The 27,277-nt window shown below is 42.2% G+C and overlaps 1 protein-coding gene across 3 annotated transcripts in view; it reads right to left on the bottom strand.

Annotated features, from left to right (window-relative positions):
- Window positions 1-2,545: 2,545 nt before the first annotated feature.
- The window catches only part of IL12RB2 (interleukin 12 receptor subunit beta 2), a 31,067-nt gene continuing 6,335 nt past the window's right edge, over window positions 2,546-27,277 (bottom strand). Inside the window, exons 2-16 of one of the 3 annotated variants that reach the window (XM_083742988.1) lie at window positions 24,094-24,962; window positions 21,962-22,236; window positions 20,956-21,070; window positions 20,283-20,470; window positions 18,835-18,977; window positions 17,395-17,533; window positions 15,803-15,882; window positions 12,924-13,140; window positions 12,069-12,266; window positions 11,083-11,184; window positions 10,841-10,993; window positions 9,943-10,077; window positions 9,308-9,395; window positions 7,944-8,043; window positions 2,546-7,599 (exon numbers count right to left, since the gene is read on the bottom strand). In XM_083742988.1, the coding sequence (XP_083599114.1) occupies window positions 7,063-7,599; window positions 7,944-8,043; window positions 9,308-9,395; window positions 9,943-10,077; window positions 10,841-10,993; window positions 11,083-11,184; window positions 12,069-12,266; window positions 12,924-13,140; window positions 15,803-15,882; window positions 17,395-17,533; window positions 18,835-18,977; window positions 20,283-20,470; window positions 20,956-21,070; window positions 21,962-22,229 (2,463 nt within the window). In that variant the 5' untranslated portion in view covers window positions 22,230-22,236; window positions 24,094-24,962 and the 3' untranslated portion in view covers window positions 2,546-7,062. Of the gene's footprint in view, window positions 7,600-7,943; window positions 8,044-9,307; window positions 9,396-9,942; window positions 10,078-10,840; window positions 10,994-11,082; window positions 11,185-12,068; window positions 12,267-12,923; window positions 13,141-15,802; window positions 15,883-17,394; window positions 17,534-18,834; window positions 18,978-20,282; window positions 20,471-20,955; window positions 21,071-21,961; window positions 22,807-24,093; window positions 25,517-27,277 lie in introns of those variants that run through there. The other 2 variants (XM_083742987.1, XM_083742989.1) reach the window with 2 other exon arrangements.

Here is a 27,277-nt window from a genome sequence, read left to right as displayed (position 1 = left end):
CTCGCTGTCTTGAGTGCTCAGAGTATAGATATGCATTCACCTTCAGCTGAATACTAGTTGGGGTGTGAACTGAAATAAGAAAATAAATTGTAGTAAGGCAGCTGCCTTTTTGCAGGTTTGTGTGATCTTGGAAAATGCACAGATCACTGTATGGTGACGGTTTATTGCTGCTTTTCAGCAGACATGGGCAGAACATCTACCCTAATTCACAAGGTTTGTGGTGCACTGAAGAGAACTATTGGCTACCCAGGGTCCTGCACTACTTCTTGACGCAATCCAGTTGAAGCTTTAGAAAAGCCACTAAAGGCTATGTTGATGGGGGGGGGGGCAGCAGCTCTGAAAGGGATGCATTGGTTGTCTTCACTCTTACAATAAGCATTATTTCACTTTCTTGCCTGTGATTTCAGGTTCATTGCATTTGTCACTGCTTCCACCAGTTTAGGCTTTTATTTTGTAATTGCATCTGTAAACACTTGGCCTTGGCTCAGTTTTGTAATTTTTTGTAAGTTGGGGGGCAGCATGTCTTGAGACTTGGCAATGCATAAGGGAAGGCATAAACAAAAACAAGTTAAAGAATACTGGATAACTTTTGAGCTCTGTTTATATCTCAGAAACACAGTGCAGAAGGGGTGAATGAGAACCGTATAGAAATACAATCTGTTAGCTCTTGCTGCCTTCTGGAGAGCTGTTAAATAGGCAAAACTCGTTTGTTGGGTTAAAAAACTAAAGTTGGGAGGGTACAAATAACAGTTAAAGGTCACTTTTTTTTTTCAAAGCGAGCTGACTCATAATTTAATAAGTGCCTTGGTTGAAAATCAGAAGTGGAGCTAGTATAATAGTATTGCAGCCACCACATGTTTGATTCTTAAGAGTGTGGGAACAGACTCTGGTTGCTTGGCAAGAAAAAGGAAAGAGTACTTTGCAGATGCTTAGAGGTATTTTTTCCCCCACAGTTCCATATTTTAGAACTCAAGTCCTGGTTGAGAAAAAACAAACTTGTTTGTTTTTAAAGCCTTAAAGCACTTATGCATTAAACACTAACCAGTGACGACCTCTCTCTCTCTTTTGGTAAATTGTGCATTGCTATATATTATTACATTTGGTTGTATGAACTATATTTCAGCTTGTCTTTAACATTTTCTGAACTTGGACAGTGTTTTATGTTCTAGGCTGATAGGGGTGGACGAGACTTAAATGAATAGCTGTGTGCAGAAATACTCTGCATTTTCTGGAATTTGCAGGCTGAGCCTGTGCATATCTGTTCATAAGCAATTTTTCTACTGATTTGAATGGGGCTTTGTGTAAGTACTTTGAATTGCATGCAGCTTTAGTTGGGTTGGTTCATTTTGGTTTTGACTTCTCACTCATTTTTATTTTCCTCACCTGTCTTTGACCAAGTTGTGCAGCTCCCCTGGTATATTTTTAATTGGAATCATTGCTCCATCAGTAGCTCCAGATGTGAATTGATTCCAGTAGGTGTGGTCACACAAGTGTACACTTTGAAGGATGCAGCATATTGTCACTGGCTCTGCCCCCTGAGCCACCAGTTTGGCTCTTAATTGACAGAACCCAGAATTCTAGTAAAAAACAAACACACAGAAGTCTGAAATCTGCCTGCCTCTGCTATGAAAATGCATACAGTGAAGCTTCTGAGGTTTTGAAATAGTTTTCACTTGTGCGCACAGTAAAGTAGACAAGCTGTACAGTAAGCTCTAGCATATTAAAATAATGGGAGGGGAGACAATTATGAGCAAATAAATATTTTTAGAAGAATATAGACTGCAGAGCACCATAAAGTCTTAGTGTTTGGAAATCAATGAACATGTATTTCTACAAAAAATAGGATGTGTAGATCAAATTCTGTTCGCAATTTTGCATACATTGCAGTAGAGATTTTGGGTTGCTTGTATCCACATTTTTATTCATGTATTCACATTTCAACATTCCTTGCTATGAACCTAATACTCTGGAAGTTAGGATCCCTCAACCTGCTACGATTAGCCATCAGAAAACAATCCCCATTTGGGAAATACACAGACTACATTTCTCATATGTCATACAGTCATTTTGGTTGCCGGTCACAATGACTTGACTTCAATGTTGTAGGCTTTGAAGCAGTGTTCAAAACTGGGATAGAAAAGGTAGGAGCCATGTGGCTCCTGGGACCTGGGTTGTAGGCATCAAAAAAGAGTCTAGTTACCATTTTAATTCATTTATTTCTTCACACTGGCTTTCTTTTTAAGCACACATGCAGTGGGTTGTTTGGGTTTCTGTATATAAAACGTCTTTTCTGAATACTTTAGGGGCTGTAGAGATGATCTCTTCAAGAATGGATACGATCATAGCATATTGGACTTTGTGGGTATAAAAGTGATGAAGAAAGCTGAAATACAGCTCTTGTTGGAATCCTCATAATATGTAGCCAGTTCTTTGGAAAAGCACTGTCTGAAAGTATATGTTCTAGCTCTTCTTTCCTCTCATGTTTCATGCTACTTGAGGTAATCTTGTACAAAGTTGAGAGAATTGGGAGTTTTTTAAAAACAACAAGGACCAGTGTTATACAGTCCTGGTGGCTTCTCCCAGTCACCAGCCTGGCAGCCACATTCAGGATTAATTGTAGTTTCCAAATCATTTCAAAGGTGGCCCCATGCTGAGCGTATTGCAGTAGTCCAAGTGGGAAATAACCAAAGCATGCACCACTCTGGCAAGACAGTGCTGTAGGCAGGTAGGATCTCAGATGGAGTACCAGATGGAGTTGGTAGTCTCCCTCGACAGAACCATCTTTGAACTTCTAAAGAAGCGGGGATTGCTTCCTCTGAAAAAGAGGTATAATCTGAGCTAGATTTAGTGAGACACAAGGGGTAATGAAAAGGGGTTGATCCATGGTGCTCTTAACAGTAGGTGCCCAGCCAGAGAGTGAATTATTTACATGGTATTATCAACAGAAAGCTTCCACTGGAATGTGAATCTTCAGGCTTTTCCTTTTTCAAAAGTGTATAAATCATCATACAAGTCAGTAACAGCTCCAAAACCCTTCTGTAAGGGGATATTGACCACAAAGAAAGCTACCGTTCCCATTATACGGGTGAGATTGATGCTGCATGTCAAAAATAGGCATTTGGTGCCTCTTACATTATATCTGCGTTAGAACATTGCAAATCTAAGCTGCTTTCAGACACAAGCTTTTGTCAAGTGTGGCACTCAGCATGGTGGAATGCTCCCAACACCTGGGAAATGGCAGTTGTTAGATTTGGTCTATACAACCTTGGCTCAATACAAATTTATTCGGGAAAGTGGTGAGACCCATCACTCTGGGATAACACAATTGCATTTTAGGTGCATTTACGCTTTGCGTAAATCAATAGCAGCAAGGTTCTCTGTGTGCAATGCTCAGAAGTACTGCAGTATGGTGCTGGAGAAGAGCTCACAAGGCTACCTAAGAAGTGTATCTAAATGAACAAGGTGCGCATGTAAAGGCAGAGTTGTAATTCATCTTAAGTGCCATAGAAAGAACAGTCTTCTACTGTTATGGTACTTCTGATGCAACTGTTAACTGCAAAGTATGGAGGGGTTAAGACATTGTTGATGTAAATGTTTGTGTCTGTTGCAATATATCTTTGCTGTCTTGGAATTGTGTGGTACAAAATCCAGAATGTTTGATCCAGTCTGCCCAGTTCCATGAACGGAAGGGCTCCACTCTAGTTGTAACTCCCCACTGGAGCGATGTGTGATTTTTGCAGATTCCTCCTTCTGCAGGTTCCTCCAATACCACTTCTGTTGTGCTGGAAGGCCCCCCAGTGTAGCAGCTTGTCATCTTACTAACATTTTAACCTAGTCATCTTGCACTAGCAGAGACCCATGGAGCCTCTAACAAGACATTGCAACATGAGATGCTGCTGTTCAAAGTTCCAGTCACTCCATTCTATAGTCCATAGTTCCCTTTCCCCACGAGCATGCACTGTTCTCACTAGGCAGCTTTGAACACACACACACACACACACCGGTGCTTTTGGGTGAGGTTAGCACACACATCCAATCCCAGCTACCTTAAAATGTTCAATTTCTCCACCGATTTATGTGAATAGCTCTCACTTTGTCCTTGCGAACATTTAAAAATAGCTACTCATTGTTAAGCAGGACTATCCAGACAATGAGCTGATTCTGTCTACATTGTGATAAGTCTCTCCCTCAGCTTTCATTTTCCAGTCACTGCATGCCTTTCCCCCTCCAACCTGTTTTCACACACAAACGACTCCATGCCCTCTTAAGTCCTCATTGGGCTGCTTCTGGGGTTCCCCCTCTTAGGATTTTTCTAGTTATTTCCCCCCTATTCCTGCAAACCTCTGGGGGTCTCTCTCTCTCTCTCTCTCTCTGTGTGTGTGTGTGTGTGTGTGTGTGTGTTTATGCAGTTTTTGATACATCTGGACAACTGGGAAAGATGTGAATTGGAAATAGAGGGAGTGATAATGGAACCAAGTGTAACAAAAAGTGTAAATCCTTCAACTTGGTAAGCTCTGTTTTAAGGACCTGCTCTTAACGATCAGTTATTCTTGGAGAGCAACCCATGAGCTCACTTCAAGAGATTTAAAGACTCAAAGAAAACCATAGTTTGGCTTTAATCTCCTACCCTAGAAAGAACAAGAGGCAAGCTAACTGGTGACAGAACTATTATCCTTAAGTAATGTGGTTTAAAACTCCCATCAACCCAAAGCAGTGTGGCCAATGGGTCAGGGATGACAAGTTTTCATCTGAAACCTCTGGAGAGTTGGCTAGCCCTGCTCTAGAGAAACACAATGACCAAGGTATGTCTTGGGAGTAGGCATCAATATCACAATAAACTGACCTCTGGTGGAACAAGTTTTCAGGTCTGGAGCTTTAAGCCAAACCTTGTTCTTGTTCTTTTAATAAAAGGTATTGTTTAGGCATTGCAGGCGACCTGGAATGGCTGCTTTGTCAAAATGACAATTTTTATAACAAGGCAAAGTAGAAATCTCAGAATTTTGCAGCCATAACAGGTCTACTCATTACTACTATAAGAGCCTCACCTGCCTTACCTGAGGACACCCAATAATTGGAATTTTCTTCCAAGGAATTAGTAGCAGTGATACTCTGTCAACAGGAGTCAGCTGAAGTTGTGCAAAAGTTGCCAGGTGCCTATGATTAAATAGCTGCAGAACTCATTTCATGTCTGCAAGAAAAATGAAGGTTTCTGCTCCACTGTCACAGAGACTGAGTTCCATTGAGATCTTCGCCATATGGCATTTCATACAAGCATTTAGAAACTGCAAATTAGGAATAGCAAATGTTAAAGAAGGCGGAAAATTGAGAGAGAGCATGCTGTAAAGGTAAGATTGTTTTAGTAAACACATTTTACTGTGAAAGATCTTATAAGCTAGGCAATGCTGGTGTCTATTGGAAAGTATGGGGTTCTGTTTCAGGTTTCCTACATTGAAAATGTATGGAGAATCACTTGAAAATGCATGCATAGGATTTGAAAATTAAACCATGTTTTTAGCTCTTTTTAATTAATGCAATGAACTCTGAATCTGCATTGGTTCATTCATTTATTTCTGGCAGTGCTGATTCATTCTCCCTGTTTCTTTGTTAGTGCTGCTACTGTTGGGGGGAGAAAGGGTTTATTACACAGAAAACATTGTTTTGGGTAGATTTTTATCATTGCTACAATGGAAACTGCAAATAATCACTACACTTTAGTGTCTAGAGCTACCTTGCCATGTGTGAGATGAGGAAGAGATGATGGCAGTCTTAATAACCTGTAGAAGATGAGAGGCAACTATTATGATGGTATTATGCTACTACCATAATAGCTGGCTATAAAGTGATGCTTTTCTGAGGATATTCAGTGGATATCTGTTAATAATTGTATCTTTTGTCACTTTAGTATCCTATCCTGGTAGTGTGTTTTTACCACAACCCTTTTAAGAATTGGGGCCTTACTTTTCCTGCCTCTAAACCCAATAGTCTAGACTGTGTAGGGAAATCATTACACAATATCATGATGTTGATTTAGATACATCCTCAGACAATGAACCATGTCGGTAAGATGCTGGACCTCAATGCCTGTGCTGGACTTCAGGTTTTCCAGTCTCAAAATAATTGCCTCTAGGCTTGAGAGGCAAGGGCAATGCATCACATCCACATTGTTCATGGACTGTGGACAATGGATGCTTGCTGTGCAATGGAGTAGGAGGCAGGGGGCTTCTACTTGAGAAGAGCCAACAGCCAGAAAGTCCCACTGGGATCAAACATCTTCCTCACACTCCTCTGCATTGCAACCTGTTTGGTTTTTTAATTGGGAGCTTCATACACATTCAGGATTGTATCCAATGAAAAGACCCTGTTAGAACAAGGACTTTGACCTGCACAACAGGATTTCCTCTCCACATGTCCCCACATCTGTTCTAGGGGTTCCCTCAACCCTTGGGAGCAGATGGGGACACATGGGGAGAAGTCTGGCTGCATAGGCAGAATTCCTTGCCTAAATGGGCTAACTTGGCTACAACCCACAGTTCTCTGAAACCACTTTTGATATACAGTGGTACCTCGGGTTACATACACTTCAGGTTACAGACTCCGCTAACCCAGAAATAGTGCTTCATGTTAAGAACTTTGCTTTAGGATGAGAACAGAAATCATGCTCCAGCGGCGCGGCAGCAGCAGGAGGCCCCATTAGCTAAAGTGGTGCTTCAGGTTAAGAACAGTTTCAGGTTAAGTACGGACCTCCAGAACGAATTAAGTACTTAACCTGAGGTACCACTGTACATTCTCACTGTATTCTAGATGTGGCAACTTTTTAACTTGTGTGACTGAGCTAGTGCAGCAATTACTGCCTCATATTTATGCTGGAACCTAAATAAAGGTCCCTACCTCATATTTATGCTGGAACCTAAATAAGGGACTTTGTCCTCATGAACTTCCTCATTCTAGGTTTCACATGAAGGTGGTGAGGGGATTAAGGAAGGCCTGTTGTGCTATATCCTATCATGCCTACTCCCATTAAGTTTAAAGCATTCCTGGATAAGATGTTACACGAATGTGGCCTTACTCTCCGAAAGAATCACAGTCCATTTGTATAGCGTCTAGAGTAAGCTTTCCACCAAAGGGGAATGTCTGTGGTAGAAAAGAGGTTCTTTGGAAAATAAATAATGGGTTTAGTTCAGATTCGCCGTTGTCTTCCCCAGTGTCCATAATGGCAGTTGAAATAGTCGGTAAGTAGTCCACTGTTACATTGCCATGTGGACTGGCAAGGTACACTGAAAATTCCTGGCCTTGACTTCGTTCTTCGGGTCCAACCTTTCTGTACAAAGGCAGCAGCTGGTGCTGGCTGGCATCATCTGTCCTGCTGGTGATCAAAGGGTCATAGTCCAATTTTTTCACAATTGGATCCTCTTCCTGGAAGCTGACAGCAGTTGGCCAGTTGTGGCTCCCTCCTCCTCCTCCTGTGGGTTTGAACAGGGACACATCCACAGATGGCATCTGTTGCCTCTTCATGAGGACCTCCTCTATTTGTAGAGTTTCAGGCTCTTCAATGCTCTTCTGGTTCTTTAGGAACTGTGTAGAATAGAAGCTGTGTTCACCCTTTTTGAGGAGATCGGGGAGAAATTTCAGTTAATGCACAAGTATTTTCTACCTTTCCCTTAAAGCAAACTGCTTTTCCATAAAAGCCAGTGATTCTGCACAGTGGCAGGAGACTTGCTACAGCATGTAGCAGGCTATGAAATTTATGTGAGAGAAAGTTACCAGGAACAAAATGTTCCTGGTAAATTTCCTTCCTTTTTCCCTCCTGGCAACTGGGAGTAGCAAAATTATTTGCATCTTCTGCAGTTGTTTCTCTGCTGGCCAGCTATTTAAGGCAGCTATTTGACTCTTTGCAGAAACTAGCTCATCAGCAAAGAGGTGACACCAGTGACAGGCAAACTTACCTCTACAGATGCAAACTCTTTAGCACATGAAGAGTTGGCTGGATCTGGAACAGCTTTCCCTTGCCACCCACAAAGCAGAACAGAAAGCAGTGAGGAAAGCCTAGAAAGAACCAGTACAAAACAATATAGTACTTGCCAATCTATTTGTGAAATACCAATCCAGATATGCAAGGAGACATGTTTCTAGCACAATATGCTAGGATTTTATACATGATGCTGTTTTCCTTATGTTGATGGGGTCTCTGCAGGGCCAAATGAAGTTAAATGGCTCGGCCTCTATGTCTCTGTTTTATGATAATCACATTTAAGTTAAAAGTTGTGGTAATTATGGTTAGCATTCAGCTATGGTCCTTTATCTTATGGGACGCGGGTGGTGCTATGGGTTAAACCACAGAGCTTAGGACTTGTCGATCAGAAGGTCGGCAGTTCGAATCCCCACGATGGGGTGAGCGCCCATTGCTCGGTCCCAGCTCCTGCCAACCTAGCAGTTTGAAAGCACGTCAAAGTGCAAGTAGATAAATAGGTACTGCTCTGGCAGGAAGGTAAACGGCGTTTCCGTGCGCTGCTCTGGTTCACCAGAAGCGGCTTAGTCATGCTGGCCACATGACCCGGAGGTTGTATGCCGGCTCCCTTGGTCAATAAAGCAAGATGAGTGCCGCAACCCCAGAGTCGCCCACAACTGGACCTAATGGTCAGGGGTCCCTTTACCTTTACCTTTATGGTCCTTTATCTTAGGGACTACTGATGCTCCTAAACCTAAGAAACTCCCACCAAAATGTCCCTTATCTATAAATGCAACATACACCACCCCTGCCATTAATTCTGCTTCCTCAACCACATTGTGGCCGCTCACTTTTATTTCTCCTTTTACTTTCCTTCACACTCAAGCCATTCTCTGTGCTGTTTCTTCCTATTCCAAGAAACTGCTGTATCCATGGAGCCACTTTGGTTGGACCTTCTACCTCCTAGTACTCTTGGCTGGGGGAGGGTCACATCATGAAGCTGTGTATCCTCTTTTAAATCTCCTGACATAAGCTGCCTATGAGCCACTATTGGCTCATTAACACTCTCCTGTAGCATAGATTTCCAGAGTATTCCTCAGAGATACACTGAAGTACTGAAATTGTCAAAATCAGATTTATTGATAGCTTATGAAAGTCACAACATTTTTTATTCTCTTTGGAGTCTTCAGTTTAAAACCTATTGAGAAGCCAACAGGAGATTTGGAGTTTGGGTTTAATGAGCGTAGGGCCTGACTGTGTAACCTGAACACCTTTTTCTGTATGCATTTTTTAAAATCATTACTGTTCTTCAGTATACCATTTGCATGCTGTTAAATGTTTAGAAAGAAAGCATTCACTTACATTTGCCTAATGGATGGCACAAAGCAGAGACAGATGGAAAGACCCACAATAATGCAGATTGTTAGAGCAGAACCCCAGCTGGGTGCATCTGTAAGTGCAAGATATCTGTTACTTTAGAAAGACTTATTTATCACAATTATGCCAACTTCTAATGGGAAGAGAGCTTTAAAACATTTTCCAACCTATTGCTAAAAATCAGAGATGCGCTCCTCTGATGCCTTAAGCAATTCTTATGCAGAACTAGTATTATTTCAGATGTATGATGCTGTTCACTTTGTTGAGGAAATGGCACAACTTTGTGGCAGAACAAATTATTTGCATGCAGATGATTCAGTCTTCAGATAAGGCTGGGAGAGACCCTTGCCTGAAACCCTGGAGAGCCATTGTCATTACAGACAATATTGAGCTAGACAAATGGCTTGATTCAGTATAGGCCAGCTTTTGCATTCCTAACAATGCTTGATAGGTAGAACTACATCTGAGCCAAGCTGATACATCCACCCACACCGGTGACCAAACTCTTCCCCAAACCTATCTTCAATGCCAGTAGCTCATCCTGTGGTGTGCAAAGTTGTAAGTGCCTTCAGTGTACTACTATGGAGCCAAAACCTTTAATCCCCCCCCCCAATAATGACCTTTTATGTAAACCTCTTGTTTGTTTCCTTCAGGGCTCTCTCCAGCTTTTGTGGAAGCTGTCATCCATAAAACATATGCAGCACCAGGCTCTACACTTCTTACAGAGAACGGCTGTGGGGCTGTGCTAGGTATATCTGTTGGGAGCGGGGAGAGGGTTGAAAAGGAAGAGAATGGGGGAAATATGAGTATCAGCTAGTATCGCTAGTATCAAGTCACAAGTACTTTCTCCCATCCACACCCATCTTTCACCAAGCATTTGCAGTAGTCTACAACTTCAACAAGCACTTCTGAGCTTCTCCATCTGCTGCCAACCATTTCTGCCTAGGGTCTCAGAAGTTAATTTGTTTCTGAAATGAAACCCAGTGTGGCTCCCGCTTGTGCAGCAGAGATTGTCCTTCCTCCCGTCCCCTCTGCAGCTCCTCCTTGCACATCCCTGAAATCTGCTCCAGAGGATTGGGATCTTCTCCAGAGCGTATTTTGAGGGTGCATCAAGGGAAAAGAAACGAAGTTCCCTTACGCAAGCAAGCACCATCACTGGATGTCTCCCAATATCTTTTCATCCAAAATTTGCTTTGACAGTGATTTCACAGTAAAATGCCCAGCATTAATTAACAAAATCTAAGCTAAAACAAAAGAATGACAACAATGTATCGAAGTGATTTGTGCATCTGTTGTCATGTTGTGGGACGGGAGCACCCCTCCCCTCTGTTGAGAAACTTTGCTCCCATTTTTTTCCATAGAGGGACAGCTCCAGATGTTACAAGCCCCCACACCTATCACCTTTCACCATGATGGCTGGAGCCAATGGGAGTTGGAAGTTTCAACAGCATCCGTTTGGCCACAGATTTGCCACCTCCAGTAGAGGGATCCAAGCCCTAATTTTTAAAAGATACCTACCGTAGACTTTAGGGGGCACCATGACAAATTGCTTTTGCAAGTATAACTTTAAGTGAATGATGCAGCCCACTCGATCATCCAGAATTTCCTGCCAGGAGACCAAAATGCTTCTTTCTTTTACTGTTGTGTTAATTTGAGGTCCTGTTGATGGGACTGCAAAACATGAAATCATCTTGAGAAATCTGAATTGACTATGTTGGGTCTCAAAGGTATGTTTAGGTCTGGAGTGCCTTTGCCCTTACCTTTTGCTGATACATCTTCTGTTGTGGAAGCGGCTCTTCCTGCTCTGTTCTGGTAGAGGGCAAACACACTGATTTGATAACAGGTGTTAGGCTTTAGGTTCTCTAGAAAGGACAATAATGGTATTTGATGCAAATCTGTTTATTGTGAGACTGAGTCCAAGCCTAGTTTGAGAAAGCATGGGCTGGACAACACCTGATATTTAGTCATAGGTTGGACATAGGTGTAAAACATGGTTTTTAGAGCACTGCATTTACAAAGCTGTTATTCCTGTGAGTCAAATGGAATGACCCGAATAAACAGGGAACAAAGGAAAATAATAATAATAATGCTTTAGTGGTGGATTTATTCTGCTTTGCCAGTCCTGTGAGGCTTCCCCAGTGCTGTCACATTATTGCTGTCTGGAGGGGCTACAGAACTTCAAAAGTGAAAGAAAAATAAACCACAAATTTTGTGATATAAAAAGTTATGGGATTTCAGGTGGAAGCAATGGGCTATGCACTGACTGGAAAGGAAGCTTTTCCAAACCCCAAAACGTTTCCAGTTGCAAACAGTATTGAATGTGGGATCATGTATGCCCACCCTGAGAGCATCATTAGCACAAATCATCCTGAATGTGCAATAATAATAATAAGGACATGGAGGGAACTGAAAGCTAACATTGAGTTTGGTAGTAATAAGGTGTTGAGCAGCTTGCTTTTATTAGATGAGCTCAGCTCATTGAGACTGACAGGACACAAATTCCTCTTTTGCCTCCAGTGACTATGATGAGAGCTGCAGCTCAAAAGAGATAATCTCTTGCCATCTGGAAAAACTGGAAGGCAGAATGAACTATTGTGCAGTGCAAAGCTGCAGCCTAATGTGTGTGTGGGGGGGTGAAGTGCTATCCAAAAAGCTGAAATTGACCATCCTTTGCCAAGTGCACAGAGCTAGCCTTCCCCCTAATAAAGCCCACAGGGATGCCCACTACTCCTCCTGTGCAATTTACCTGTTGTTGCTGTGAGATTGGAGACGGGGATTTTGAGCCAGGTTATGGGAGTTCTCAAGTCACTGCTGTGATGGAGCTCTGCCCATTGTAGAACATATCCATTGATAAAAGGGAATGGTGCAATAGGGGCTTCCCATGCAACAGAGATTCTTCCGTTCCCCAGTGATACAGCAGAAAGATGGTTTGGGGGTGGCAGATCTTTTGAAAAGGTTTTTTTTTGGGGGGGGAGGGAGAGAGAGAAACACCAGGAAAAAATATTAAATCCTTAGCTGAACGCAGGAGTACAACATCAGAAATCAAAATTATCCAAGAGTAAAAGTAACTTCAGATGGAATAAGAACTGGAACTAAGCAATATGGATTAAGTCTAGACTATAATAAATCTTGTTTTAGTTCTGTTGATCATGGCTAACTTGTCCCATCGATTTCAAGTGGGACTAAATCAGAACTTTCTTAGCCTGGACCCAAGTGTAATTCTAAGTCATTTGTGTAGCATTGATAACAAATACAGTAACAACAATAATACATTATTTATAAAGCACCTAGAATTGCTAGGCACTATACGAGAACATAATAGTTACCATAGTTAATGCCACGGTCCTTACCAGTTAAGGGTTTTCTCTTTCCACTAGGAAATTATGGGAGGGGTACCTGTGATCAAATACTAAACACAAATCTAAACAAAGCTGTGTGTGTTCCTCCCTCCTCAGGACAATGCTGACCTATTACTTACAACTGGAGTAAAAAAATCTAATAAACTTAAAATGATGGTTTGCCATGTATAAAACATCGCAGTGCAGCTTTGTAATAGACAGAATCATATTGAAATCAGATGAATCGGAGGAAAGGGTCTTACCTGTAATTCCTAGTTTAGTAGTGATATAAATGGGTTGGGATATTCCCCGTGAGTTGTGAGAACAAATTGTAATGCTATAGTCTGTCTTAGGAATGATTTGTGAGAATGTGGTCTGCACTGTAGAATTTGTTCCCGTGTCTCTTTGACGCATCTGGTTTAGGGCTGAAAACGTCACTCTATACTCAAGACTTTTCCTTCTCACTTCTAATACACTCATCTATTATAAAATAAAATAAAATAGCGTATGTTTTTCTTTGCATGTTTCCTTCTCACTTCTAATGCACTCATCTATTAAAAAATAAAATAAAATAGCATATGTTTTTCTTTGCATGTTTCACCAACGCCCACACACGAAACAAGTTTTAGCAGCAGTTTGAAGCCAGCGTTCATTCAGTTGGCCATTAGAGACTCAGGTTCAAATTCCCTCTCCTCCCCGCCCCCGCCCCCCCCCAACCATGAAGCTCTCTGGATGAACTTGGGCCAGCCACATATACCCCTTCCAAGCATAACTGGCCTTCCTTGCAGGGCGATTGTGAGGATAAAATGGGAGCAGAGGGGAGTCATGTAAGCCGCCTTAAGAAAAGGTGGGGCAGAAATGACAAGCTCCTGAGAGGTTACCATTTGTTATATTTTAAAAGGAATTTCTACAGCATTTTCTAACACACAAGTGTCAGTCTAAGAAACTTCCAAGGGAAGCCAGGCTGAGAGAAGGAGGCTTGTTCAAATAATCCTTGTTAGTATTTTGGGGTGAGTGCGGATGTGGTACTTGGCTTCCCATATTGAAGCAAGCTGCTGTCCCTCAGTATCGGTGCAGCATTTTAAGATGCAGGTTTCTTTCAGACTGCCTTCACAAAAGTCCTCTGGTGTTGTTCCAATTTGACAGATGGGGAATTGGAGCTGAGAGAGAATGAATTTGGCTGCCGCGGCAAAAGAAAACATCTCTTCTTCCCTCAGACTCCCTTCATTGTTTATATTACTGTACTACAATTTGATGAGAAGCTGGCTTGAGGGAAGTGGCTGAGTGTGTGTGTGTAAGAAGCTTAACCTCCCACAATGCATTGCATGGAAGGTGAAGTGGGCCCATGGCTGGTCCAACTGTAGCAAGTATATCCCCCCCCCAAAAAAAAACCTTCTCAAAGTGCTCTTGACAAAAAAACATTAGTCAAGAGCATACTTCACTAGCTTGGCACAGGCTACTTTCATTTAAGAGCAGACCTGGGCACATGAAATACAAACTCTCCTTATTAATTCCCCTTCTATTGAGGCTCCATGTCCCTTCACATTTAAAGCAGTTTCAGGCCACTTTAAACCATCATGGCTTCCCTTAAAGAACCCAAGGAGCTGGTGTTTGTGAAGGGTACTGAGAGATGTTAGGAGACCCCAACTCCCCTCAGAGAGCGACAGTTCCCAGAGTTCCACGGGAAGAGGGTTTGATTGTTAAACTACTTAGAATTCCATGATTATTTGGGGAAGCCGTGTGTGTGTGTGTGTGTGTGTGTGTGTGTGTGTGTTTTGATGCTAGTATTATGAAGCAAAACATTGCCATTATTGAACTTCTCAGAGGGAATGTGAGGGAAAGACATCATAGTTTACTAGTGCATTTCATTGTAGAATTGTAGGGTGTGCCTCATTAAGGATTCCTAACTCTCAAACAGAGGCAAAGGTGACAAATGGGTGGAACCAAGAATACCACAAGCTGAAGAAAGCACAGGTGAAACTGCAGCATGGCTTTCCTCTCTTCTAAGAAGCAGCCAGTATGAATGAGAATCTGCTTTCAGTGTGAATAACAAAAACAGGTAAGAAACTGCTTGTTTGAGCAAAGCTGTACTAAGAATTGAGTAGCAGAGGGGAATGAGGGGAAGGCAATGGTATAGTGGAACATGAAGCTCTGTTACCCTAGTGCAAAACCACAAAGACTTCTTGCAGTTTGAAAAGTGACCGGGAAATGCATTGAAAATGTGGGATGAATGAATTATCAACAAGATGATGTGTAACACTTTCTAAAGAAATCAGAATGAGTGTTTCATGGAGATCAGACCTAGTCTAACCAACATGTAAACTTTGTGCCAGTAAGTAAGGATGAATGCTAAGTATTTAAACACGCCTCATCTGGAGGCACCTAGAGTTGGATCCTCATCAAAGGAAATCAGTCCCGAGCCCTTGATTATTTTCCTCATTCTCATACTACATCTTAGTGGTTTAAATGGTAGCACTTCTTTGTACTTCTCTGCATTTTGTACTTCTATGTACTTCTTTCTTCTGTGCATTTGCAATGAAAAGCCAGAGGTTGCATTTCCACTAGGAAAAGGGTTTTTTTGGGGGGTTGTATGCCATGTTAGTCAAACTCAAAGTGGACCTGTTGAAATTAATGGAAATGACTAATTTAGGCCCATCAATTTTAATGGGTCTCTTCTGGCTACAACTTCCTTGAATTCAACCTGATGTGTTTTACAAGTTACACCTAGGCCACCAAAAGCACCACTGAATTCAATGGGGCAAGCTATTCATAGGATTGCAGTCATGCCATATGGCTGATCAGGGATGCAATCCAAGGTCTCTCCAGCCAAGTTTTAACAGGCCAACTATTACACCACCCTTTGGCAGCTCACTATTCTATGGAATGTCAGTTGATCCAGAGAAATTGGGAACTCTGCTATGTACTTTTGCTCTTTGAAGAGGAGTTGCTTTTCTAATGCAGTAATGGGGTCGCTTACCCAACTCCCATCAACCCCAGCCAGCTTGGCAGTTGTAGTCCCAACAAAACCTGGGCAGCCACAGATTTCCCACCCCTAAATTAGGGTAAGGAACTATTATGCTTTTGGTTTAGATACGCATGCAGCAACACCCTCAAAACGGTGTAGGTGCATAGATATTCTTACCTTCCAAAAAAGTGTAATATTCTGCGTTTCATAAGACACATCTTCCATTAAATACCAGACATCAATTGGCTGAAGTGGTACTGGATGAAAGGAGAAAGAAGAGCTTTATAACACATTGCCTAGTTGATTTGGGTGTGGTTTTTGCAAAGTATTGGACAGCACATATAAAACAAATGGGAAGGAATAGTTGTTTTATATAGTGGCAGGTCCCCACTGAAGAATGAGGTAGGTTGGTGTAGTTGCCTGGCAAACAACTATAAAACACCCCCTGCACTTCACATAACCATGACCTTGCCAAATGACATTGGAGCTAATATTTTCATCCAAAAGATGCCATGGTGGTTGGGTCACTGTTGGAGCAAGCGGGGTTGGGGTAGGGGGAATAGTGGAAAGGTGATGTGCCTGAATGGCATAATCATCATGTGTTGTTGCTTCCTCCCCTTATTTAGCCATCTTTACTCTGTTTTCTTGGGTAACTGTATTATTACTTCCTCTACAACCAGAGCAATTTTTTGGCTAGTTCTCCATGCTGACTTATGGCATTGTGTACCACAGAAACCAACCAGATCTTTCTGGGAAGCCCCTAAACTGAGATGAGGGCAACAGCCCTCTCTCACTGTTGAATTGTCACACAAATGCATGCTGTCTCTGATTCCAGAGGCAGCAATAGCTATCATGGCTTGTAGCTATTGATACCCTTATCCTCCGTTTATTCCAAGCCCTTTTAAAAGGTTTGCAGGTACTACGATAAAATGTCAGTTGCCACAAAGGGGTGAGAGGGAGACGTTCACACCTCTTGCTGCATCTGTCAGTGACAGGAACTGATTATGTCACTAGTGGTCAGTGATGCAAGGGTGACAATTTATAGTAACGTCTTTCTGTGCTTGACAGAAACCCACAAAGACATCAAAGACCATAAGCTACAAATTGCCATAGCTACAAATCGTTGCTGAAAGTTTTCTAAGTCACAGAGGAAATGAAGACTTTGTGGCATGGTTCTGTGCGATGGTCCAGTTTGAAGGAAAGTGGACAATGTTTTTTATAATTATGAAGCAGGTCTTGCATGTTAGAATCTGAATACCTTTCAGACTGGCCAAAGGCTGTCGTGCTCATGCGTCAGACTTACTCCTGCAGTAGAACCTTCTCTTACTTCCCTCCTGCAGCCTCCCGTATACCCTCAAAATCTGCTCTAGAGGCTTGGAGGACCCTCCAGGGCAGATATTGGAGTCTGCAGGGAGAGGACAAGGCGGGAAGTTCTGTTGTGCAGGCCACACAACATTGGTTCCGCATTCTTGCTGTGTTAGTGGGTATTCTGCATGTATTGTTGCTGATTTGTGATGACTGCTATGAGAGCTTTTCACTATAGACCCTTGATTCTTCTGATCTAGTCTTGTGTATCTGTTTCACTGAACAGAGAAAAATATTTCTTTCTTATGTCTTGTTTTGTTGCTTGGGTCTCCAGGCCATATGAATATTATTTCTGTTCCTCACCGAATTCCTATGAGATGATAGTTTGGCTGCAAGCATGAATGTGTTATCTGATTTCTACATAGGTACAAAAATAAATGCTAGGCATTTCAAAATTGTATCACCTGCTTCTGTTTGAAACAACATACTCCAGTCACTCCATAATCCTGTGTTGGGCAGGAACCTGCAGGAAACCTGGAATTCATATGCTATATCTGGCTTCAGGTCATGTAGATAATATCTTCTGCTGTTTATATTTTCAAGCTTGAATGAAAAGGAAAATACAGTGAACATCAAAATACAGTGAGCATCAAAACTGTTTTCTAAACCAAGTGCTGGGCCACTGTTTCCCAGACGTGGGTCTCTAGCTGTCTTTGGACTACAATTCCCATCATCCCTGACCACTGGTCCTGCTAGCTAGGGATGATGGGAGTTGTAGTCCAAAAACAGCTGGAGACCCTAAGTTTGGGAAACACTTTGCTAGGTCAATACACGATCACAATGCTATATACTACTAATTGCTGAATGGAACGAATGGTGGATCTCCTTTACCACAAGCTCTCATCCTGTCTCTTCAGAGGTGTGTGTAACTGAGGAGTAATTAACAGTGTTGGCGCCATTAGCACCTCATTAACCCATTAAAGTTGAATGGAACAGCAGGTTGTGAGGTCATTTCTTTCATTGTCACCTGGAGAATCACATGATTTTTTACCTTATGCTTGGTGGTGTTGCATTTAGGTAATTTTAGACCTTATGATCCTGGTGGGGGCATCTATTTGCATTGGGGTGGTTAGAATGTGGCACTTCAGACACATAGCTTCCGTCGTCCCGGCTGTTGGTCGTGCTAGCTTGGGCTGATGGGAGTTGGAGTCCAAACAAGGTTAGCCACCCCTGCTTTATATGGTAATGAACTTCGCTTCATTTCCTTAAGTGTGTTTTAGGACAGCCCTTCTGCGTTTAGGGGCCCTCCTCTTCCTTCTGCTGACAGGGGCCCTGGACATCACCCCAAAGCCCTTCTCTAAATGCAGTACTGCTTTTACTATGATGAACTCTATGAGTGCAAGATTTACATATTATCTGTAGGCCTATAAAATGGTGAAGAAATGTACAGAGGAGCCTAGCGCTCAGGAACTTCTAGGTTCCTTGCTTCTATCAGTAGAAATCCATTTACAAGTATGAGCTAAGTTGGTAAATGGGTTGTGAGTCTATGCAAAGTTGCCTGTTTGTGATCTGAAACTAGGATGACTGCAGAATTTGAAGTGTGTGTTTTGTGTACACATCAATCATATTTTTCTATGCTGCTGCTTTTTAATCCTTGCAGCATTCAAACAAGTATGTATACACAGGATCATCTATGAGCAGGTTGTCCTGGGAGATATTCCAAGTCTAGTAATTCTGAGATAAATATCCAAAACTTAATTCTGTATAACATGCTCTTAATTCCTTCAGTATGGGTTGCTTAGGTTGAGTATGGAAAGAGGAATTTACCTTACTGTAAATAATTTGTAAACAACGAAGCCATTTTGCCACATTAGTAATACAAGAATACATTTAGAAAACATTACCATAGTCCAAGAGTTGCTGTTCATTGGTTGGTATCTTAATCTAAAGTGTTGTGCCTCTTGTTGATCTTGCCACGAAATGCTGCAGTTTCTTGCATCAAAACCATCAAATGCCACTGAGAGGTTCACAGGTGCACGTGGCTTCACTGATTTATGGTGACCAAAAATACATTTGAAGGAAATGAAATAAATGAAAACACAGAAGTTAGTACTCTTGAAATTGCCAGTGGCCATACACAGAAAGCTTATACTAGTGATCCTTATTTTTTGAGGAATGAGCTGCAGACCCCTCTGCTGGATTGGGAACTGCTCGTGAAAACATATTGCGTCCATCAACGTATGCTATTTTATGAGTCCATTCCTGTTGCTGCAGTAGGAGCAGCCTGGTCAGCTGTATGACATGGGGAGCCTTGACCATGTTCACTTAAAGAAGAAGACAGAGTCCAGCTCCTTCCCCCCCACACCCTCACAAAAATAAAGAATAGATGCCCTGGTCAAATACAAATGACTGGTAAAATGCCGATATGTGCTGGCATGCATTAGCCCCTCTGCATTTTCACCTTCAACTCTTCTTTATTCCCACTGCTGTATATCACTGTTCTAGATAACCTATTATTCTATCTCTCTACTTGGGACAATTAGGAGTACAGGTGGCTAATAAATCTAAAAGATAAACAGCGCCTCTTTTTCTCTTTATGGGCGTCAGATTTTAATGGAAGCAGGCAGGTTCCACTGCAAAGGACTTTGCCACCATGTGCTTTTTCAAAAACATGCTAAGCAATATGGCCACTACATGAAGTCCTCCCTCTTCACATGACTCACTCATATGGGAACTCTGCAATCAAGGCTTTTTTTAAAAAAATAAAAAGGCGATTCAGTGTTTCGTGTGTGAGTCAGTGCTGATTAATAGTACTGCCATTCTCACAAGTTAACTACTCAACCGTAGCCCGAGTTTAACACGTCATTCTCTGTATACAGCATTTACTTTCATTTCTGAACAATTGTGTCCTATACCACAGAAGCTGCACACAACCCCACTATTTCTGATATACTGCGATAGAGTGGGAGCCTGCCTTTTAGACAAGAAAGCAAACAAACACCACAGACCGTAGGAGCCAACTCCTAGGGGGCAAGGTCCTTTCGTGCCCTCCCTAAAATATTTGAGGGGGCCAGCCCACCCCAAAGTTGATGGGCATTGTCATTCAAATAGTGTGTCTGTGCTGTGTCTTGTAATTGATTATGTGGGTGGGGCTTATCTGCCCCGCCCCCAATATTTTATTCAGGTTGGCACCTCTGCCACTGACCAAGTGAATTTTGGCACAGGCTTCTTTTGTTTCATTGGCGTTTTGGTGGGTGAAAGGAAATTGCACCCAAACAAATACTCTCTATAAAGCCTTTGGAGTGCCAGCCAAATAATATGAATTTAATTGAGGCAAATTCCTGACATTTACCTATGTCAATTAATGTGAATTGAATTGGTTGGGAAGAAACCATTCCCAGTCCATTAGTGGCATTGATGACAACTGTATAGGTGGACTGAAAATCCAACTTCACTCTGAGCTCTACTGAGCCATATGAGCTATTTTGATTCCTTTCATCTTTCCATACTGTTGCTTCATTGGTGGTTCCATTTGTTAGCCTGCAATAGAAAGATAAACCTGGATGAAAAGGTCATCCCTTTTCTACCCTCAAAGAATGTTGCTTTGTTGCTGAGATTAGAATAAGTTCACACCCATAAAACATTGTGTGTCAGTTAATGGAATACAGCTCAGTACTATATTATATACAGTCAATTGACACTTCAGTTTAGCAGATTACATGATTTGAACCCAGAGCTGCTTAGGTCCAGGAGTTGGGGCCATAGCAGATGACACAATTAGCAACCCACAAAGTAGTTCAGAAAGTAGCAAGAAAATCCTAGAAGGAAACAGTACAAAACAATACATGCAAGTCTATTTGTGAAGGACTAACCCAGACGGTTTCACAAGGAGACATGTTTCCAGCACAAGTGCAATATGCTGCTGGTGGTGGGGCTTTAGCAGGTTAAGGTAGCAAGAACTCAGGCAACAGGCAGGTGCAAATGAACAGGAATACAGTAAAAACTGAGACACAAGTGAGACTTACTGTAATGTATAGTTAGTATCAAGGTAGGTATAGTGTCCTTTATCCCAAGTGCAAATAGTACTTCCATCCTTTCCATGCTGAATGCAGAGTATATTTTTGGGCTGGGCTGGAGGAACTTAAAAGGAGACAACTTAAGTGGCTTAATGTCTGTTAATATGAATCCTTCCTTTGGCATCTAGGACTTGTATTTATCCATTTATTCTTAATTAAATAGGCCTGTAATTACATGTATGCAAAGAGTTCATATTTGCTTATTTCATTATTTAAGTGCAAAATAGGATTGTGCTGCTGACCCAAAGTTCTAAAGCATACTTCAGAGTCCATCAATGAATGAATGGTATAGAGGCATAGAGGGGTGTGTATGGGATGGATATCTAGCGATGATCAGATTTTGCCTGGTGCAAAAGTGCTTGTAAAACACACTCTCCCTGCAACAACAAAAAATGCCTTGAGGAAAGTCATGCTGCACAACAGTAAATCTACTGCAAAAAGAAAAAGACAGTGGGGGGCAAGGAATGCCCTGAGTGTGATGCCCTTTTTATGCTAAGAGTTTGGTGCACAATATAATATCACTAAAGAATAAAATAGCTCAAAAAATAAGATCCCTCCCCCTTTACACAGGTCTGAAAATATGGAATGACCACCCCAAACTATGTCCCATTGATTTCAATGGGAAAGTAAATCACTGGCTTAAACCTCTTTAATTGAGAATGGGATTTATAAATGCTTGACTTCTAGCTGGATTGTGCTGCTGGGCGCAGTCCAGGGATGTCTCTGTGAAAAGCCCCACTGGGTTAAAAAAAAGTATATGGAAAGAATAATACCTCATGTTTCTATGACACAACATTCCATTCCTCAATAAATGAAAGTTATTGAGTGAAAGGCACCAGAGTCTCTTGATTTTGCCATCCCTGCTGCCGTGTTATATTATATATTTTTTGTTTGCACACACACACATTGTCTGTGAACACTGGCAAAACACTTACAGACAAAAGCACCTCCTTACTTCCAACATCGACGTAAACTCCACATACGATCACTTCTTTCCTTTCCTGCCGAGAACTCCGTTGGCATTTGAACGTCTGCCTCCCAAATGTGTGCTGTGAAACGTGAGCACTGACCAAAAAGCCAGAGCTGCTGCTTACTGCTGAGTGGTTGTGCAAAATAGTTATTGTATGTTTGTTCTGCAAATTGCTAGATGATCCACTGTTGTTTAGCCAGCAGGACAGAATCACAGTTGATCCATTTGACACGACTGTGCTACTAGCATTCATGCCTCCCCTATAATGCAGGAAACAAACATGACATGTGCTGCAATAATTTATTGGAAACTTAATCAACTTTGAATACCGCAATGGAAAATTGCTTCACATATTGCCTTTATATGGTAAGAGAGATGTGTTCTAAATCAGGGTGTCTGGAGCAACCATCCTGATGCTGACGGCTGTTACCCCCCCCCCCCCATGAAAGGATATTTTTGTCACCTTATACTGCTAAACTTTAGAATTATGGTTTAAACCTGCCAGTCCAGCATGCTGCGATTGGGAAGAAAACTCCCTCTCTCAGATGAGTGATCAGCTACAGAATAGTGGGATCGATTTCATCCCCGTCACAAGGGATCCCCATCGCCCACACTTAACTTTGTTGCGTGCTTTCTAGACACAGGTCTGGGCTTTCCAGATCCTCTTGTCCTAGCTTTTTACATAACTAATTGCACACCCCCAACCCTGTGCTACCAGCATGCCTGCTGCTTTTGCTTCCATCATTGTTTAGATTCAGGCAGACGATCAGAAAACCCCCACCTACAGGTGTCTGTTTCCCTTGCAATGAATTCCTGTGTCACTCAGGGCAGCCAGAAGGGGACTAAGACTTGCTTCTTGCAAAGAAAGGAGATTAAGGAAGAATGATCCTTTCTACAACTACTGTATTTTTCTGTGTATTAGACAAGGTTTTTTGACTCAAAAACCATGTCCAACTTTGGGCCATCTGCCCTCCCTTTCTTAAAATAGAGTCCCCCAAAATAGGGGGGTGTCTTATACATGGGGGCGTCTTATAGGCGGGAAAATGCGGTATGTGCCTGGCAGGCCTGACATTATATGATTATAACGCAGGGAGCAAGTGAATTCTTTCAGTGTATATACAGAAATAATACAGTTGGGGCTCGTTTTAGCTTGAACAGTTTTTCCCCCCCAAGTGATTTGATCCTAATTAATTAATTTAGGGCTTGTCCATTAATTTTTTGGCTTGTCCTGTGCTTTCTAAGTAGGGTGTCTGAGCAGTTTTCTGTTTGCATTGCCCCTTCACCCAGGAAAACTTGTTCTTTAGCACTGAATTGGAGCAAATGTCAATGCATGGAAATCCTAATTGACATTTGCTTCAATTCAGCGGTAAAGAGTGGGTTTTCCTGTGGGAAAGTTGTGTAGAGTTGCCATACATCCTCCTTTTCCAGGACAAGTCCTCTTTTTCAGAGTTAAATTTCTGTTTGGGTAGATTTTTGAATTTGCCAAAATGTCTGGGGAATTTCCTTTTGCACCAAATTTTCCTGTGTCACTCTCTGGTGCCCACCAATGTCATTCCCATGCGCACCCCACCATGGCATGGCCCTGTTCCCGCATCCCCTCCCCCCTGCCCCAGTTTCTGGCAAATGTGTCCTCTTTTTTTCTTCTTCTTCAAAATATGGCAACCTAGCTGTGGGACATACGGAAGTTTGGATGAGCCCCTACTTGCAAGCAAAAGCAACAAATGAGCCATCTTATTGTAGCAGGACTTCTCAATAAACTGTAAAGTATATATGGCCATAGGGCAGATTCCTGCACTCTCGCACACAACTGAAAATGGCTGGAAACAATTATGGAAAATGAAATAATCATATCCCTTAAGGCTTAAGTAGTTCCTGTGTCAATATCAATGCAGGTTCTTTAGAGATAATTCAGCCTGTCCTTTTATTTGCAATTACAATTGCTGCAGCAATAGGCCCCACAGTCAATATGCAGTTCCTAGTAGGTAAATCTATGTATCTGCAGAGTGATATACAATTAGGAACTCTGATGGGTGGTTCTTAACAATGTTTTTAGCCTAATACATAAACAGAATATTTGTTTTAGAGAGAAAGAGAGAGAGAGAGCAATGCTACTCAACTGTTTACTGATGCAAGCAACTGAGCTCCCAAAATGTACTCCTAGATTGAGAAAAGGAAAGGAAAATGTGATGCTTTCTGATAGAACAGTTCAAATAAAAGGAAGAGTTTTCCCCAGAACATGCAGTCCCCCCAAATGAGCAAGGTTTCTTAACAGATGGAAACTTACTGTGGCAAAGACAGTAGTCCCCAAAGGGTGCTGTAATTGGGATTTAGTGGCAGCCTGATAAAAGGTTAGTTGGGGACAGTATGCATTTGAATACCAGTGCCTGGAAACTGCAGGAGGCGAGAAGGCTCAGGCTTGCAGGCTTTCCATAGGTGTCTAGTTGACCACTGGGAAAACAAGAGGGTGGAATAACTGGGCCACTGGCCTGATCCAGCAGGCACGCCTTGTGTTGTTATGCTCATCACTCCCAGCTGGGGATGGTACTATGCATCACTGCGATAGCAGGCCATGTTGTTTGCATACAGGAGGATCTAGGCTTAACCTCTGAAACCTCCAAGTTAAAAGCACGTTAGATAGCAGGTGATGAGAGAGACCTCTGCCTAAAGCCTTTGGGACTTGCAGTAGGTCAGAGTAGACTGTACTGGGCCAAAGGGAGCCAATCGTCTTACTTGGTAGGAGCATCTTCATGAGAAGATTCTCAGGTTTGCGCCTGCCATGCACAGAACACTTCCAGGTTTAGGAATCCTACAGAGGGTGTTTGGGCCAAGGATCCCCCCCCCCCAACCCCAAACAGTGAAGCCACTGCATTTGTTTGGGATTATAAATACTTACCTATTCCCATGTGTACTAAAAGCCAAACTTTTAAGGGAACGTGTGCTGTGAAGAACATCTTGATGCATGGGTTTTTGCTGGGGTTTGCTTGCCCTGTTTTAAATACAAACAAACAAATAAATCTCTGTGGTTGGGGGGGGGGGATAACCCTTTAGCTACTCATCAAAGGTAATGGGGTTGAGGGATCTTTTCTACTTCTCAGAACAGGAAGGCAGAGCTTCTCCACCACCACATCCCAAGCTCCTGGGAATTTTCAGTGCAACGTTGAGCACCTGGATTTTACAAGAAATAACAGACCGTTACAATAAAACATGAAGCTCATTCTAGGAGCAGGACCTAATTTGAGGAATTTCCCAGCTCTTTGTAATTTTTTTAATTTTGCCTTTCATGAGCAATATTTCTTGGGTTTCTTTTCTGGTTCATGACCAAATGCTGCTGCTTCTCTGTCTTTTCTGGAAGCACAAGTGCTTAAACAAAAACAGAGAAACAGAATCATCCCAAAGGTCATAGAAGCCTTTGGGTTGCATCAACTCAGATAAACATCCTAGTGCTGATTTTTTTCAAAATGTGCTGCTCATAGCGTTAGAGTTGCCAGGTCCTCTCTGAAAAGAGGGTGCCTGCGCCAGGGCGGTGGGCAACCTGAATTTTATGAATTCAGGATGAATTTTAACAGAGAGAAATGTAAAGTATTGCACTTGGGCAAAAAAAATGAGAGGCACAAATACAAGATGGGTGACACCTGGCTTGAGAGCAGTACATGTGAAAAGGATCTAGGAGTCTTGGTTGACCACAAACTTGACATGAGCCAACAGTGTGACGCGGCAGCTAAAAAAGCCAATGCAATTCTGGGCTGCATCAATAGGAGTATAGCATCTAGATCAAGGGAAGTAATAGTGCCACTGTATTCTGCTCTGGTCAGACCTCACCTGGAGTACTGTGTCCAGTTCTGGGCACCACAGTTCAAGAAGGACACTGACAAACTGGAATGTGTCCAGAGGAGGGCAACCAAAATGGTCAAAGGCCTGGAAACGATGCCTTATGAGGAACGGCTAAGGGAGCTGGGCATGTTTAGCCTGGAGAAGAGGAGGTTAAGGGGTGATATGATAGCCATGTTCTAATATATAAAAGGATGTCACATAGAGGAGGGAGAAAGGTTGTTTTCTGCTGCTCCAGAGAAGCGGACACGGAGCAATGGATCCAAACTACAAGAAAGAAGATTCCACCTAAACATTAGGAAGAACTTCCTGACAGTAAGAGCTGTTCGACAGTGGAATTTGCTGCCAAGGAGTGTGGTGGAGTCTCCTTCTTTGGAGGCCTTTAAGCAGAGGCTTGACAACCATATGTCAGGAGTGCTCTGATGGTGTTTCTTGCTTGGCAGGGGGTTGGACTTGATCGCCCTTGTGGTCTCTTCCAACTCTATGATTCTATGATTCTTTCAAGAATCACATTGCTGGTGGCAGGCAGACCCAGAGATGAAGATGTTTTGGATTAACTAATCCAGGATATTGTTATGTACTAACCTTGGATCCTAGAACAATAGGCAAGTAGGATCCTAGAATGCAACAACTGATTGGCCTGCAGGAAAAGACCAATCAGGCTCCAGGAGGGGGAAGCAGAATCAGCCAATCAGACGGGACTCATTGTGTAAATAATGTATATAAAAGCCAGAGGTTTGGGGGGCAATTCAATCACTGTTTTACAAGCTGCAATAAAGAGCATGAAATCACTACAGGACTCCGAGTATATTTCAGATATAGACTGTCTTGCTTTCATTTTCACCATGGGTACCACAGATCCTATGTGATATACCCCACTGGGTTTAATGGGGTTACTGTCTAATGATATTTACTGATTCATTTTGTACAGCAGACCAGCTACAGCCACTGTTCTGAAAAGCAAATAAAAGTAATTACTTTCTTACTTTAGTGTACTACACACACAACTGGATCCTCCTAATTTGCTGTCAGTTAGTTGGGTGGGAAACCTTTCCCCTAAGCCATACAACCAAGAAAGTATCACTGCTGCATTGGATCCAGTTGCTGTAGTTTGCTCACTTGTGGTCTATATTCAAGTATGTTAGAAGCATTGAAATGGTTGCCATCCCTTACCTGCCAAGGGGCAAAATTAGGGTTTTGTTGGCCTCTGCAGGCTTATGAGGTGGAAGAGCAAGAATAGTGGAGACAGGTTAGGACTGTGAAGGGTTGTTAAAGAGAAGCAATCCCATTCTATTTTGTTTGCTGTGCTGAAATAACTTAGATTGCACATTACGAGAAAAGGTACAATATACATGAATTGATCTTTGAATCTTTCAGAGGAATTGCAAGTGCAAATGAATCCAATTGGAATCATATGCATACTTAATTGGGGAGTATCGTCAGCAGAAATCTGCACAAATGGAAAAGCTCCTC

This window comes from Podarcis gaigeae (assembly GCF_964106915.1).
Source record: "Podarcis gaigeae genome assembly, chromosome: 6".
Lineage (NCBI taxonomy): Eukaryota > Metazoa > Chordata > Lepidosauria > Squamata > Lacertidae > Podarcis > Podarcis gaigeae.
This window is presented reverse-complemented; position numbering and strand designations above follow the sequence as displayed.